A 17,480-nucleotide genomic window follows, 5' to 3' on the forward strand; every position below is an offset into this window, starting at 1 on the left:
TGGCATGGATGACACACTTTCAGAGCATTTGCAGCTCTTGTTTATTCTTGAACTTTCTCATTCTGAATTTGTCACCATGAACCTCAGTTTCCTCTGGCTGGCATAACTGGGATTGCAGTTAATGAAAAGGTGCTTCCTTTTTTTGTTACTTGTAAATACTTGCTCTAGGGATCAAAGATGTAATTTATTATGCCATCATAAACCTCTTCAGCTTGCATCATGTGTGAATAATGTTTTGGCAGGCAAATGTTTATAAAGAAATGTTACTTCAAGGCTTCTTACTCTCTTAGAAACGATGCCTAACAAGAACATTACTCACTTTGCTGGGGGATCCTATGTCAGTTCCAGTATAAAATTACATCATCTCTACCAAGGAATAGAAAAGGAAGGCTTAACTGTAATGTTTTTTATCCTGCTTCTCAAAGGGACTTGCTGTTTCAGAGTTCTGTGTAAATAGAAAGAATTAACTTCATCAGTCATCATGCACTGGTATATACATAGTTTGACATTTATTTGGAAACTCTTGTCTGTCCACTTATAACCATTCCTGTGGAAGTCGTGGTACGTATGTGCTCTATCAAATTGCATGTTACAACCTATCTGGTAAAATTATTATTCACTCACCATTTGTCTACATCTTTATTTTGCCTGTTGCCTTTCTAAGGGTTTCGGAAATATATAAGTAGATTAAAATACATTATTAAACTACTTTAAACATTTTCAAGAAATTAACAGTCACTTAAAAGGCATCTGTATATTTTTACTTGTAAAAATCATCCCTCTAAGAGATGGGGTAAGTGGATATGCAAAGGTAGATCCTGAACAGTCACTTAAAAACCGATCATTTGCTGTTCAACTATAGAGTGGAAGGGCACTTTGAGACTAGATTGAAGCTTTGTCAAAGCAAGATTAATATTTGAGGCATTAGAACTTCAGGTTAAAATATCTGGGGACATATAAGACTATGAAAACTTTTGGGCTTGGGTGGTTTTGTCTATAGGGAGTTGTCGTCTTGACTGATGAAAAATATTCAAAATTAAGGCTTTGGTGTTGCAGGAGCAACCTTACCTATTTCATTACTTAGATATATAGTCTGCAGTGGCACTACTTAATAACTTACCATTTAAAAAATGTGTAAAAAATTACAGTTTGGGGACAGAAAGCTATATTTATATTAATTTTTAAAAGAAACTCCAGCTCTTTTACTGGCTTCAGATAGTTGTTGCTTCAAAATAAAATTGCCTTGATCTTGACAATGAAAAGATACTTGAACTCCCAGGCACTAGGAAAATATGTTTTTAATGTCATCTATAACAAAGAAAAACTACTAAAACATTGATGGTTACTTACCACTACCCCAACACATGCCCCGTTTCCAGCTTCATTCTGACTGAAGAGCATTCATTTACTTCAGAATTAAATGCTCCAGGCTGGAAGAAAGCCTGGATGAAGCATGGTTGTTATCTGAAGCTAATAAGATATTTAACAAAAAGATACTGACAACTCAAATTTACATTTGAGGTTTTTCTTTTTCCAGTAAGAACAGTAACAAAACCATGGATATACTTTTTCAACAGAAAGGAATACTTCAAAGAGTTTTTGTTTCTGTTGAATAGAAGCCATGGTGATTTGCTGGTAGTTTTCTCTCCTTTTTGTTTTTCTTTCTTAGCCACCCTGAAACTGGTTGCTGTTGGCAAAATAGCAATCATTAATTGTGTTATTAATTATGGACTGATTTATTTTCAGATCTCGATAGAGAATGACTACCTAGGTCCCAGAAGAATTGAGAGTCTGCAAAAAGAAGATGCGGATTGGCAGAGAAAAGCCCACATGGCTGTGCTTTCTATTCAAGATCTTACAGTTAAATACTTTGAAATAACAGCTAAAACACAGAAAGGTAGTTATTTTCTACTATCCTATACATCAAATAAAAGATCTTAAAAAATTTATTTAATATTTACTATATTCTGTATTGTACTGTGATTTCCCCCCCCCCCCCCCCCCCCCCAAGTTCTCTATGAGGAAGATGCAGTTATCATTCCCATTTCTTTCTTCTTCCGTGTCTATTCGGGTATTTCACCAATAAGCCTTTTTATAGCATCATCAGAAGTGAGCAGAATAGAAATTTTAAATATAAGTTTTACAACCACTTTCTCAATGTGATTGCATTAGCTGCACTGTACATTTTGCAAAGGATTTAGGGAGCATAGATTCCCTAATGAACTCTGTCTTGTGAACTGGATATGGCACACCACCGTAGCGTTTATTACCTTTCAGTTAAATTTCCTTTTCCTGTCTTTTCTGCCTTTCAGTAAATTTTTTCATAGCCCTAAATATTAAACAGCAGCTTGTTTCTGAGAAACTCTGTGAAAGCTGCTCTGTTGTTCAGAAATCTTCGTGGAGATAACCTTGGCATTTCTACACTTGAAGAATGTGGCAGTTTTAGTAAAGACTTGGTGCAGTAAAACCGGGTCATGTGACTTGCCATGTACATCAATGCTGTCATCCTTGCAGCATTTTAACTTAAATAATCAGTTTATTAAAGCAAACACCTGAGGATGTAGTTTCATGTCACCTCTTTTAGTTTGACTATGGGCTACCACTGGCGGAGTTTATGTCCTGCTGTCTTCCCTGCCTGACCGCAGGTTCCTGTTTCTTCCTTTGCCTTGGTGGTAGTGATTGTGCAAGCAGATAAATGATCTGTACCCCAGGAGAAAATCTTTTTTGATTGGTAGGTTTCCTGTCATCTCCCTGCATGACTGTTAGATCTGCCTCAAGAGAAGCAGTCACTGCAAAATTCTTTCCTTTTGGTGACAAACCCAAGTTAAAGATAAAATGAAACTTCACCTTATTTTGAAAAAGTGACTAAACCAATTCAAGCATGTTGGAATGATTTAATGAGAGCAAATTTTAAATGTATTTAATTAGTTTGGTTCCTTTTCTAGTATGGCAAAGGCAGCAAATAAAATACCCTATTAGTTGATAAAGAACTTGTATTTACAGTTACTTTTGGGGTTTTTTCACATGCTTTTTTACGTACAGCAGTCAGGATTGTGGGGAAAAACACTGGGAAATTAAATGCTTGGACACTGTTTACAACCATAGACCTTTGGTATATAGGTTGCTTGCCTGTTTTGTTATGCTTTGGGTTTTTCTGGCCTCTTGCTGATCATACCAAAATACTAACAGAGGGCAAAGGAAAAGCACATGAGAACATAAAGGTTATTTTTTATTACCTAACAGTGTGTACTGTCTTCTGTCACCTGGAGACTTAATGCCATCTCTTTGATTGTGTGACTTGCGTGCCTTATGCTTTGCAGAGCTAAGTATACAGTGTGACTTGCGTGCCTTATGCTTTGCAAAGCTAAGTGTACAGTATCATGTGATTGTTCTATATATTAAAAATGGTGAAAAGCTCATGTGTGTCAGTCTAGATGTTGTCTGGGGCTCAAGAATAGAAAATCTGAATCAAGCAAGGGACTCCCGCTACTCTGAAGTAGTCTTCCTGGACAGATGGTCATTCATCTCTGCATATTAAGATCAGATTATAATTTGTTTAGTTAATTTGAAGTAATTTTGTGAAGCAACCTGCATTTTAAGTTAAAAGATAGATGTTACTTAAATTTACTTCAGTATTCTTACGTTATTGCACTTGAGGTCAAGCTAAAATTTTTGTTGTAAATTGTAATTTTTTTCACTCTGCAGATTTGACTGCATTATAGAAATTACTAAGGGAAACTGGAGACTTTAGTAGCTGATAATTGATGCTTTCAGAAGTGGAGAAAACGTTGGATGCAGTTTAAGACCACATGGTAGCATTAATGAGGTTTTTATTAAGTCAAGAATTCTGAACCAGTAGTTCAGAATCGTCCCTCTGTGCATAACAAAAATTGGAATTGTAGTGATAAAATTATCAACAAATAGCTAATTGCATATTTACATGAATCCCAAGAGTACTTAACATTCTGGATTTGAACTTTAGTACTCTGTAGAATGACTACTCCCTGCTAGGAGATCTTTGTATGCTTTTGCATAGAAATGTGTGTCTGCATTGTCTGCAGTAGAATCACTAGTGATCTGAAGAGTAGACTGGTAAGCTGTCTGCCTTGTCTTCCCTTCTGTAGCTGTGTACGATCGAATGCGAGCAGACCAGAAAAAATTTGGTAAGGCAGCATGGGCCGCAGCAGTGGAACGTATGGAAAAGCTTCAGTATGCAGTTTCTAAGGAAACTCTGCAGTTGATGCGTGCTAAAGAAATCTGTTTGGAGCAGAAGAAACATGCGCTGAAAGAGGAGGTAATTTTTCCTACCAGTAAACAAAAAAAGAAAACATGCAGAAAAAACCCCAAATCTTAAGGAGTGTTGAGTACTTAAAAAACAAAACAAAAAAACCCCAGACTTGAAAGTAATTATTTTTCAGCTTAAAATAATAAAAGTCTATATTTAAACTTTTGCTACACTCTACCATGTTAGACAAATGGACTTGCAATGTAGGTGTGGTGGGTTTTGTGCCACTTACTTTTTAGGTTTTCCGTCCACCTTTTCCTGGTTAGTCAATCCCGAAGGCAGTTTTTAGAGTTAATGTTTACAGCTGTCCACTAGATGAATAAAATTAAGAGAAGGGATAAGACAGAAACCTGCTGCTATGTAATCTCCACATTTGAGCTTTCAGAGGCATGACCACCTTTTTGGAAGAGTTCTGACATTCCAGGTGGATGCTTCTGAACGTTAGTAAATACACAGGTGACTAGCCTGTTGTACTGCTCTCTCTTTGTCTTTGCTTACCCTACTTACTAAGGCAATCTTCCAGAGGATTGTTGTGCTAGCTACAGCTTTCCTGAGGAAAGAGTGCGTGTGTTAAACTGTGTTTAAATGTCTTAGTAGAAAACCCCCACATTTATTGGGTTTTATGACACCTCCTCAAAAGCAAGAATGCTGCAAATCCTTTTAGAATTTGCTATCGTATGGATGTTTGGTGCTAAGAACTTCGTCATACTAATGTTAATTTACATTCTATCCGATCAGTTGCTTGTTTTTGGAGTGCTTTTCAAATGTTTCAGCAAAATTTCACTAATCTGGTCGTTCTGTTATGAAAAGGTTGTTCAGAGAACTCATGACTTCAGCACTGTATAGATTGGTGGGTTTGTAAGCCTGATAGACTGTGTGCCTATTTTAGGAAGGTAAAGACAGCTTGATCTGCAAGGAAAAGAGAGTACATGCAAGACCCAGAGCACAAAAATAAAAAGTTTGCTCCATTTCAATGCTCTTTAGATTCCGAAAGCCAAGAATGGTCTGGAAAACTGAGTTATCAGGCTGTTGCCATCCTTAGCTAAGAGTTGATGAGGGAATCCAGCAGTGCTAATTGGAAATATTATATTGAATATATTCACATATTTAGAGCAGCCATGCGTCATCTTTTCCATAGCACATCTTATTTTTCTCCCAGTGGAGACCTTCTGTGAATTTTTGTTGAATGAGAGCTGGTAAATGAGTGGTTGTTTGTTTTGATGTGCAAAAGCATTAGGAAAAGGAGAATTTCATACAGAGGGGTGAAAGGCTCTGAACTGAGAGTCTGGGGGTTTTGGGGATGCAGAAATGAGGAACATCTAATGGGTGTGCATGGGCATGGTGCTTTGGGATGGTGTATTACAAGGTATAGAGACCTCTGGGTCAAAACTTGGTGATGGGGAGATATGAGGACCAGCTTCTGTTCTGAAACATCTTTTTCTGCTTTGAGAATATAAAAGCCCTAAGTATGCAAAGTTGGATATGACAAATGTGACTGAGAATCTCATATTGGAGAAGAAGGGTTGCAATCTTACAAAGAAAGTAATTGCGGAACTGAAATACCTTCTCTGGCAAACCACTTAGCTACGGTTTTCTAAGCATAGAAGGTAAAAATGGGATATTCCTTTAAAAAGACTAAAATGCTCAAGAAACTAAATTTGTCAAGGTTTGAGCTGAGGATTAAGACAGAAGGAATGACAATTCAGAGCAAAGACTGGAAATATGGAAGAAGTCTCCTGGCAGTTAGGAGGGAGTATCTGGAACAGACTTCCAGTGGGAGTAACAAACAGAGTTTTGTGTTTTGGTTTTGTTCTTGTAAAAGCAGAATAAGAACAAGAATAACAACATGGAAATTATTTTAAGAACTCGGTTTTATGAAAGCAGTTCATTTTAGATTTGTCTGAAAGCATTCCATGGAGTAGAAAGCTGGATTTGATGGCCCTCACTTTTGTATTCCATGTTAGGCTATTTTTCTATTAATTTTGTAATCTATCACTTTATGTGTGCTCATACTTCTTGACAGAGGCTTTCTGTTTTAACCCGTTATATCTTTATTATCAATGTGTGGGTTTACAGATGATACATTTCTGCCTAGGAACTATTAAGTTCCTGCTTAAGTTCTTCACTTAATATAAATGAGACAACAAAAGCCATAAGGGCCAGAGAGACTAAATAATTTGCTTCAGTTAATAAAGGAAGTTGTGGCATAGCAGGAAATTGCACTCAGATCTCCTCAGTTCTAATTCTTTGTCCAACTACAAAATGTTTCTTTCCTGTAACATTCTCGCTTTGAAGTTCTTTGTGTTTCTTTCACCATGTCGATCAGCCAAAGACCTACCAAGGATGCAGCAAATTGCTTGTACAGATTAGATAGCAACTTGTAGCATTAAGAATTGAACCACTCTTAGTTTTTTAACAAAATATGCTGAAATTTTCCCAAGAATTATGATACTGTTTTGAATTACCACACTTGCAATAGTATCTCACATAAAATTTTAACATAAATGACTGAAATTAACAGTCCTCATTTTTCTTTTTCATGGGGGTCTACTACGTAGCTAGGATATCTGCCTGAGAACCATACAACAATACTAATTTCCCATCACTGTTGCACCTGAAGAATTAATATAGTGGTGGTATACCTCTAAAACTGACCAGGTAGCTGGCAGCATCTGTAATGTGTGCTTGCAGGGCTGAGATTCAGTTGTTAGACAGGTCCTTTATCAGGCAGACACCAGTGCAACTGAATGAAATACTGAGTTGCCATAACTTAATAAGCTGATATTTTGAAGATGGCTCGTTTTTGTGTCTGTGTGTCTTTATACAAAGTCTATGGACTTGTATTTAGGAATATCTTTTTTTAAAGAAAAAAAAAAAGTAAGCTTGAGTAAATTTCACAGTTCACTGACAAAGCAAAGATTCAGTTTTGGTAGAAGTTTGAATGACATTACATTAATTAAAACAAGCAAACAAACAAAACCCAAACAGCACCCCCCCCCCCCCCCCAAAAAAACCCACCAGATTTTGTTGCTATGCTATATTTTTTTTAACAATGAGAAAATCCTTTGAAAATGCTAAAACCCAGGATATACCCTGCCTGACCAGTGAACATTATTCCTCTTATATGGAAAAACTGGAAGGTTAAAGATAATTAGTCCTTTTGTCTTGAAAACTAGCCTCTAATTCACTCCAAATATGCCATCATCATGTCATTTACTGTTCTGGTCACAATTAGTAACTTAATATGGATGCAGACTAATAGAATGGTATAACAAGACATTTTGGAGTCGCGCTGGACTGAAACATATAAATTTTACATTATTGCTAGTAAGATTTATGATGTTCACTTAAGGACTTACTGAGCCTTTCAGGCTAGTAGCTGATATACAAAAAAGTGCATTCAGTAAATATACAATATAGTAAAAGAAATTTTAAAAATAAACTTTACAAGAATTGATTCACAGGTCTTCTATGAGTCTTATATGGAAAGAAGCATAATATACAGAACTGTTTCCTTAGTGTTTCATTGAGCTGTGGAATTCCTGTCAATGGATGATGATACAGGTGCTAAAAGCATAAATGCTAAAAAAAAACAGGGATAGGATAAAATATGAAATAAATTCCATGAAGTCTATTTTGTGTGAAAGGCAGCACTGTGGTGCAAGCTGTGGTGGAGGCTGGTCAAACTTTTTAGGGAGGTCTCACTGCACTGCCTACTATGTTTCATCTTCCTGGATATTTGCAGTTAGCCTTTGTCAGCAACAGGATATTTAGTAAGATGGGTCTTTAGTTTAATTCAGTACAGATACATTTCTGATTTAGTATGGTTATATTTAAATGTGTGATAAATAAAACCAAGGAAACCCATTTCTGCTATTAATTACAGACACAGTTTTACACCTTGAAGAAACCGCCATAATGTAAAAACATACTAGTAAATACTTTTTGAAATTTATAGTTTTTAGGTCCTGTATTTTTGCTTGTTAGACATTTGGTTTTAGTGATTGAATGTCTGTAATACAGAAACTGGACAACATTTCATCAGAATGGTAGTGCACGTAGATCACAAATATTTGGTAAAATTTACAATTACTTTAATCCATTATCTGAGAGAAATCATCAGTGATACATTTCTTGAGCAGGTAGAGAACTTGGATGTAGCCCTAACTCTTCTGCATGCAGGTTGTAGAGCTGCATGGTTTTGAATTCCTTCAAAAGTGTGACAGCATGTAAGATCCCCTTACATGTCGGAATTTCTTAAATATGGTCTGAATGGCTAACTGTATTGAGCGATTAAATCTTGCTTGGCTGAATGAAAGAGGGTGATATGAGTTCATTTCAATTTTGTCTTGTGTCACATTTTCGATTTCAAATATATGACACAAATAAGTGCTAATGATGTATACATATTTTGATCTAGATCTTTTATTTTCCTGTGAAGGACTCCAGAAATGATGAAACTCCTCAGTTAAGTTGTCATTACAAGAGGATCAGTGTATGTAATTATCCCTGTTTCCACTAGCTTTCACTTTTTTCCTCAATTTCCTCTTAGTGATAGTTTTAACTGTAGTTTTTTAGATGCTATCAGCAAAACAACTTTTAGACTTTTTGGACTGAAGATAAGAAAATATTTTATTATGTATCTGTGTTCTGTTCTGCTTGGTATCCCAGAGTCATGTGGTGCTTTTTTTTTCTTCTTTTTTCATTTAGATGCAGAGCCTGAAAGGTGGTACAGAGGCCATAGCCCATTTGGACCAGTTGGAAGCTGATTACTATGATCTACAGCTTCAATTATATGAAGTGCAGTTTGAGATTTTGAAATGTGAAGAGCTGCTGCTGACAGCACAACTTGAAAGCATCAGAAGACTGATGTCAGGTGCTTTATGCATTTTAATTAAGATGTAATCTGTACAAGATAGTTCTCTTCCTAAGCGTCCAGTAAAGCCTGTGGGAATGAAATGAGAACAGATTCTTTACCATGCGAAGAGCTGGATCTTCTAACATAAGTACTGTTAAATTAAAATTTATACCTGTTGATAAGGCATATACATACAGAAGTTTTGATCTGGTTCTCATTGCCAATAAGCATAGAAGGTACTATGTAAAGTCTTGGAAAACTAAATTCGGGGGAGGAAATGTCTGAATTACTGAACTTGTCTTATTAAAAATTTGCATTGGTACTATTCATTTATTTGAAGTGATTTGTTTTCAAAAGGTATTCCTGCAAATCAGAGTCCTTCAGCTAAACTTTGAAGCTTGTTGTATTGCCATCTCACTGATCTAGAGCAGTGATGCAAACCTTACGTTTCCAGAACCTACTATACCTTGTGTACTCACAGACTATGGAAACGGACAGGTACACCATACAGTGGTTTTGAATCCAGTTCTGGCCTTTGGACCTTTCTGTAGGTGATGTTTTTATTTGCACAAACTCTGTTTTACTGTTTAGTACATAGGGCTTGCATAGCAAATTTTGTTACGGACAGAAAAGTCACTTAGAAGAGATTTGAAGTTGGAATGTATTGAGAGTTGCCTCTGGAAAAACAGAAAACATGGGGATCATGGATTGTTCTCACTGTTACATGAATCTCCTACCTTTAGACTTGTGATTGCAACAGCTGTAACTGCATGTATGGAAGATGAGGATTGAAAACTCTATAAGTGACTTAAAGAAATGTGGCAGCTTTGACCAGGTGCCTCTGTGGAGAGCTAGTTAGTGCTTTAGAGATTGATAGGTTTTGTACTTGGAAAATCAGACATTTAATTTTAGTACTGAAGGCATGGTATGGTTTGCTTACCTGTGGACTGAAGGAAATCACTTGAACAGGAGGCTGAGAAGGAATGTGTATCAAAATCCTTTCTCTTTGATGTAGTCATAGTAAAACCAAAGGGCCCTCAGAGATTTATGCTATAAAAACATCATAGGTCATTACAACTTCTCACTAATGCTTTCTCCAGGAATCTCAAAAAAACCCAAACCCCAACCCTACAACCTGACCCAAAATAAAACAAAACCAGTCAGCTAAAAAACTAGCCCTCTCCTTCCCCCATGGCAATGAAACAATTCATTGTTCTGGCTTCCTTTGCTGTTCTAAATTTGTAAAGTATTCTTTAATAATAAATCCAAAAGTTGTGGGTTTTTTCTATTAAAGGCAGCTGTCTATGTTAGAAGGAATTAGTGTTTTTTAACAAGACTCAGTTTATAACCCATAGGACAGAAAATGAAAAATAAAGTTCTTAAATGTGTAGGAATTTTGTTCAAAGAATGAAATTACCTCTTCAGACTTTACTTAAGTGGAGGAGGTAGAAAGAGTAATACGAAGAATGTGACACTGAAGTGGCTACATCTCTTCAAGACTCTTCAGCACCAAATCTGAATAAGAGCAGCTAGAATATATAGTGGTCTTTTAATATGTGTTGTTTCCTATGCTGTCAAAGAGAAAAGAATGGTCTGTTGCATCTCCTATTACGCTTCACTTTTAAAGTATACTTATAGTCAGTAAAAATAATAGCCTTTTAATTGTGCACATCTGTATGATTTCAAATACGTGTGTCGTGTCTTAGCGACTTGTAGAGGCTGTTGCTATTCTTTACTCTTTGACTGTATTGGCTCTGCAGAGGTATTTCAGAGAGTTTTGGATTCAGTTTTGATTTGAGGGACATCATAAGTACTGCTATAATGAAGTCCCAAAATAATTTTTTGAGAGCATGATTTGACTTGACTGCCAGTTGGTTGTAAGCTAGAAGAAAAACATTTTCTTTTGCAAATTCGGCACATTGGATCTGAAAAGTATCAAATGATAATAGATTGTCATATTATAAACAACAGTAGTATTTTTTTTTTTTACTTTCGTTGTGTAAATACCTGCACTAAAATTCACAAAATGTGCATTTATAGGTTGGAATTTTAATGGGTTTTATCCTGTCCATACAAACTATTCACAGATCTTCGTAAGGTGGTTTTGTGGTGGATGCACTTGTGCACTGGAACAGGCTGCCCAGAGAGGCTGTGGAGTCTCCTTCTCTGGAGACATTCAAAACCCGCCTGGACGCGTTCCTGTGTGATCTACTCTAGGTGGTCCTGCTCTGGCAGGGGGGTTGGACTAGATGATCTTTTGATGTGCCTTCCAACCCCTAACATTCTGTATCTGTATTCTATATTAAATTACTGTCTTTAAGTCTGTATGAAATTATTCTAAAACAAAATTTGCATGCAAATTCTCCCATTTTATAAGTCCATGGCAAAATATAATTGTTGTTAGCCATGAGTCTTATTTTTATCCACTGGTGTCTCAGAGTGTGTTCTAGTGACTTGTCAGTTTTATTTATGGATGAAATTTATGTTGGTGGGGTTTTTTTTTGTTTTTATTTCTTTTAACTAAGCGCTGATATAAATAGTCTAGTAGCTCTGTTATTATTAGTAAAGTTAATACAGTGGTGTGCTTTCTTTTCTGGTCCTACCACATATTCTGCTGAGCTGAAGTTAGCATGGTAATCAGAGTCTATACATGCAAATAACATGAAGTGGCAGCAGGTTTTAAAATGGACAGTGTGCTGAAGAAAAACCCTGCCCCTCTCCCCAAATAATCTAGTAGCAGAAGTAGGAGGAAGTTACGGTCTTGCTGGAAGTAGTTGATGTAGTTGAAATGAAAAGGTTTGGTGGTGCTGCAGAGTAGACAGTTGACCATCGTGCCAACCAGTTTTAACCAGCAGTGATGCAGATCCTTCTTTGTGTATTACAAAAAATGCCCTGCTTGTTGTGCCAGTGAAATAAGGGACAAGAGGCCTTTGCTGCTTCTTCATCCCAACATTCTGCAAGGATTTATAATCATTGCTCCTTCCTTCTTGGTGAGAGATGAGAAGGCAGCATTCAGAGATGAGCTTAATGTTACACTGAATGCTTTGCTCGGGAGGCTAAAAATCATGACTGTTGATGAAACTATGAGTAATGACCTCCTCTTCAGGCCTGTAATACTCTGAAGGATCGCCTTGAAATTACCCTCCCTCTGCTGCCTCTGAGCAGAGGCAGTGACTGGGGGGTCAAAAACCTCCTAAGAGAGGATTTTTGCTGTTGTTTTGTCTGATTCTCCTTTCATGAAATTAATAGTCAGTTGTGGCAGAAGAATCCCATGCCAAAAACTTCAGAAAGAGTCTGTACATCATGAACTTTGTTAGTAAAGACCAGAGGATATTACTGCACATCGTGGGTCCCTTGTATGTAAGAGACCCAAAGAGATGCATGGACATTGTGGTCAAGTTAGGATACAGAAACAAGTGTATAGTTACAGTTGCATTTGTTTTTTAAAGCTCTGAGCTTACCTGCATACCAGACCGTGCTTCGTTGATGTTGATTTCTGTTCTTCATATAAACTTTAAAGCCCTACAGTGCTTTGCTTTTCCTCTGACCTCTTGATTTTTGATAGCCTTCTGAAAGGACGATACCATTCTTCTAGATTAAATCTTGCAACTCACTGGGAGGGTTGTTTTTGTTTTGTTAATCAAATACAAGCTACTGGTTTGACTTTTTCATTGCTGACATTTTTAAAACAGAGAAGAGAGATGAAGTGGTATATTATGACACTTACGAAAGTATGGAAGCCATGCTTGAAAAAGAGGATGCAGCAACATCTATACACTTGCAAAAAGAGGAGCTGCAAAAGTTACAACAAAAAATCCGCCAGCTGGAAGCAAGACGTGGACGTATTTCAGCCAAGAAAGCCTACCTCAGAAATAAGAAGGTATTATTAAATTGCAAATTTCTAGCATAATTAGCAAATTTAATAAAACTTCAAAAGGTTTCATTTCAGATGAACTTCCAAGTCTCCCAGAATTTTCATGGATTATATTTACTATTTACCAAAAGTTGTTTTACAGAGTACCAAATATAATAGCATGTATTATTAAATTGATATATTTAAGATTCAGTTTACCTTTTAGCTTTAAAGGAACCTTTAATTACTTTGAACTCAACAAATAAACTTGTTTCTGTTAACAAATCAGGATACTTTCATGTGGAAAGTACATGCTAGAATGCATGTTTTTACAGAGAGTATTTTTATATATATTGGCTGAAGATAACTTTCAAGGGTGTTTTCTCACTAATGAGTTTTATTTTCATTCTCTTACCTCATCCTTTTAGACTTATATCATGTGTCAGTGATATTCTGTATTCAGCAGATGTATATGAAATCCAGTATATAATATTAATTTGTAAGATTAGGTGTGCTGTTCAGGGCCACTTTCCTTTTTCATGCATTACATGATTGGGATGTTGTGCAGAATATTGTTTTTTTTCAGTCACTGTCCTGTCTCTGATTAACACAATATGGAGAAGACTGCAAATAAATTATTATAAAAGAAATGCCTCTTGTTAGCCTGTTATGGGAAGTAGTTTGCTTGCAGTCATTGAGTTTGTTTTTTTGTGAGTTTGTAAAAAGAATAAGTGTCCAGAAGCTGGGCTTTTTACTAGTTTAAGGAATACATCCTATCTGTCATGTTATGCTAATTAGCATAGGCTATATTGTAATAGTTATGCTATTTTCTCCTGAACTTGAAAAGACACTGCTGGCATCTTGCAGAGTAGACAAACCTGTTTAAAAGTGATAGCCTAGTTACTGTTCCGTACTTACAAGAGTTAACAAGTCAAGAAGGAACCCTGAAGCAGGAGTAGAGAGTTTTTAGTATGCCTTCTTATCTGTATAATGAACTAGTCACCTTTAATTGGCTGATTTGTTTCAAGGTTGTACTATGATAAAATACCTGGTTTAAGAGGAATAAACTAATTCACTGAAATGTGATGCAGAGTTATATATGGTAGTAATTGCTCGTCTGAGTCTTCATGCAGGAGTAATATAGTCACGTCTGCTCAACGTTGCGCTAGAAGAATGTGGCTATTCTGCTTTCAGGAGCTGAGGTAATTCCTCCATGTGAAACTTCATTGCTGGACATCACATGTGCTCTCAGAACTAGTTCCAGCTCTCTTCTGATTTCATTGTCAAGCATAGCGTTATCTGCAGTTGAGTGCTGCAGCGAGGTACTTAGCTTTCAGCTCCTAAAAATTCACAGATTAGAATAACTTGTATTTAAACTTGCAGGGGGACATCAAAGACTTTTATTTGAGCAAAAAGAATAGGCAGAATCTGTTGTGTGCCATTTTGCGGCACTAGTTGGTCAGGAAAGAATATAGCCATTTTGATGAATATTTGTTAGAAGTGTTTACTGTTGCTGCTCTCATTACTGCTGAGTAACGCAGACCCCTACTAAGCTTACTAGTAATTACCTGAAAATCAAGACTTTTCTGTCTTTGATTCAAACATAAACAAGCTTAGTATCTTGAGTGACCATTCTAGTGATATTGCAAAATACTGTTAATGAATGCTGTTTATAGTGCCTGATGTGGGTAGTTGTACTTTACGAAACTGGTGGGAAAGAGGGTTCTTGCTCTGAAGAGTTTGCAGTTTAGGTTAAGCACGCAGAACAAAGATACAGATGGGACGCAGAAGCAGGCTCTAGATGGTGAGAGTGAGCTCAGTGATGACTGAATGCTAAGTGGAGAAAAGAATGAGTTTCTGAGGGTACATCTGGAGAGTACATACGATGTGGTAAAACTTTCTCAAAGTCTGTCTGTCTCAATTAAGAAACACTTATGAGCTGATATTAGAGTCTACTTAATGCTCTTCAGATTATGTTCCTAATCATGCTTGTTTTGGCAAAGTATCTTAAAACATATTAGTAAACAAATGTTCTGTTTTGGATTGGGTTGATGGGATTTTGGTGGGTTTTTTCTTCTCCTATTTTTTTTTTACCCTTTCAGTCCTGTACTTGGAAAAAAACCAAAAAAAAACAAAACAAAAAACCCCACCAAAACCAAAAGGAAGCTGTGCATTAAGTGGTGTATATCACAGTCTTGTGATACACTTAGAAATTACAGTCCTTCCTCATTATTAGCTTTTTGGCAACTGAAGATTCCCTTAGGAGAATGCCTCCTTTCTGGGAGCAGCTATCATGATTAAGAAAACAATAGGAAATGATTCTCATATCACCAGTTTTTATTTTTTGGAGGAGATAATTTCATCATCTGGGTATTTGAAAATTTTTTCTGTTGAGAAACAATGCAGTGAAAAGGAATCGGTTATTCTGTGTAGAATAAGTTTATATGTAATACAAATATAAACTTCTGTGACTATAGTCTCTATTACTTTTGTTTTTCAGAAATTCCTTCCCTGTTTTTGCAGTTGTTGCTTTTATTTTTTAATGATGTCAAATAATTGTATCAAACCTTTATTTAGAAACTTTTGGTAAAGGTTTGTTAGAAACCTCATTCAGTTTTGATTCTGAATAACTGAGCCAGCATTTTTTAAATTTATGGTTTATAGAGGTTGATGTTCTTTTGCTATACTGCCATGAGTATAAACTCTTTATTCTCATGTATTTTTGTATGAACCTATTTGCATTTGTTAAGCAGTCATTTCCTGATGTTCCTTTGTGTTGGTGACAGTGAGTTAGTTACTCAAAAGTAAGATTTTAATAGTGTTCTCACTGTTTTTCTTATTTCTTGAAAGCTAATTACAGATTTTTCGTGCAGGATATCTCTATTGTTATCCCAATCTACCCCCTACTGGCTGCACGGTAGTATTAATTAGGTTATCATATGAAACAGGCAGCTTTTTTATTAGGGAGCTAGATTTATAGTAAAGAGTAAAGGTAAAAAAGATGATGTAGAAGGCATCTAGAAAGATATCTTTGGAAAAAGAGTTGTGAAGAAACTGAATTATTTTACATCCAGGAAGAGTATTTCTTATGAGCAGACTGGGAGAAGCAACTGGTTGGTGAGGCTATTTGCGGTATGTTCATAGTATGTGCTTTGATCTAGGAAGCTTCCTCACATGCTACTGTGTCCATTTAATAGGACACCTTTACTACTTTGCAAGCCTACAGTTTAAAGCACAGCCTGTGCCAAAACAGGTGTTATGTAGATGCAGTGACAACTGGTGTAGGGTTACATGGTATGCTTTCATATTATTATTATTATTATTATTATTATTATTACTACGACTATTACAACATAAGGGCGTAACTGCACAGAATGCTTGTAGTAAAACACGGTTTCTGCATGTACTGAGCTTACTAAATGAGAAGCTAACCTTTTAATTGGGATGCTTTTCAGTCTGAAAGCAAGGATCACTGGAACTAGTTAAATAAATATAATACTAATGCAGATATCTCTCACATATGTTAGATATTACTAGTCTTAAACATGGTAGCTTATCCAGGGGCGAGGGCTGAAATGGTTCTCAGCTCTCTCTTTTTGTCTCTTTAATAGAAGTACAATTTGATACTGTGAAATCAGTCAGGTGATTAAAAGATAAATGAATGTTACTTCTTGATGCTCTCTGTTGTGTGGCTCACACTGGACGAAATGCTCCTGCTTTCCCAGTGCTGAGAAGGAAGGACTACTTCATATGTGCAGCAGGCCGTATTCCTGCTCGTACACCCAATTATGATGTTTTCTTTTTTTGCCAGAGTTTGTTGGTTTGTGTTCAATTCGTAATCTGCCATAATCATCCAGATAATTTTCTTTAATGCTGCCACCTGGCTGTTTTTTTTTCTTTATGCTTTGTTTGCAGTCACTTAATCTTGTCTACAAGTACAACCCTGCATTTGTCCCTATGAAATTGCAACATTTTTTGCTTTGGTTTGGTTTTTTTTAGACCATTCTGTAATTAGTTAAGATGATTCGAATTTCTAATCCTGTGCTGCAACATGTTTTCAGCCTTTCCTAATCTTTTTTTATGATTTCAAGTCATAGAACAAATTACATTAAAGTAGGCTGTTTATCAGTACAAAGTCAGCACCAAATATGTTTTGGTCTGGTTTATCCTCTTTAATGCTTAAAATATCTTTCATTATTGCTCTTAATCAGAAAGACTTAAATACTGATGCTGAAGAGATAATGTTTCATAAAAGTGTGCCCCCAGGTATTTGAGACATGTCAAGAAACCCAAAGCAAACCTAGTGTATGTTTCCTCATTACTTTATAGTATTTTTTTATATCTTGTAACATACATTCCTCATTATTTCAGAAGACTTTTAATCGAACTTAACACAGAAATAGAGAATAAGCTATGAAGTTAAATCAGTGGTAGTGTTACAAAAAAGTCTTTCTGGTTCTCTAATAATAATTCTAAAGCTATTG

At 36.1% G+C, this 17,480-nt stretch overlaps 1 protein-coding gene across 3 annotated transcripts in view; it reads left to right on the forward strand.

Moving 5' to 3' along the window:
* The window catches only part of JMY (junction mediating and regulatory protein, p53 cofactor), a 65,086-nt gene that overhangs the window by 36,178 nt on the left and 11,428 nt on the right, over nucleotides 1-17,480 (forward strand). For all 3 annotated transcript variants that reach the window (XM_086479324.1, XM_086479323.1, XM_086479326.1), the window contains 4 exons: nucleotides 1,747-1,897; nucleotides 4,125-4,294; nucleotides 8,996-9,161; nucleotides 12,836-13,023. In XM_086479324.1, the coding sequence (XP_086335450.1) occupies nucleotides 1,747-1,897; nucleotides 4,125-4,294; nucleotides 8,996-9,161; nucleotides 12,836-13,023 (675 nt within the window). The remainder of the gene's footprint in view (nucleotides 1-1,746; nucleotides 1,898-4,124; nucleotides 4,295-8,995; nucleotides 9,162-12,835; nucleotides 13,024-17,480) is intronic.

This window comes from Leptosomus discolor, chromosome Z, assembly GCF_034619465.1.
Source record: "Leptosomus discolor isolate bLepDis1 chromosome Z, bLepDis1.hap2, whole genome shotgun sequence".
Taxonomy (NCBI): Eukaryota; Metazoa; Chordata; class Aves; order Leptosomiformes; family Leptosomidae; genus Leptosomus; species Leptosomus discolor.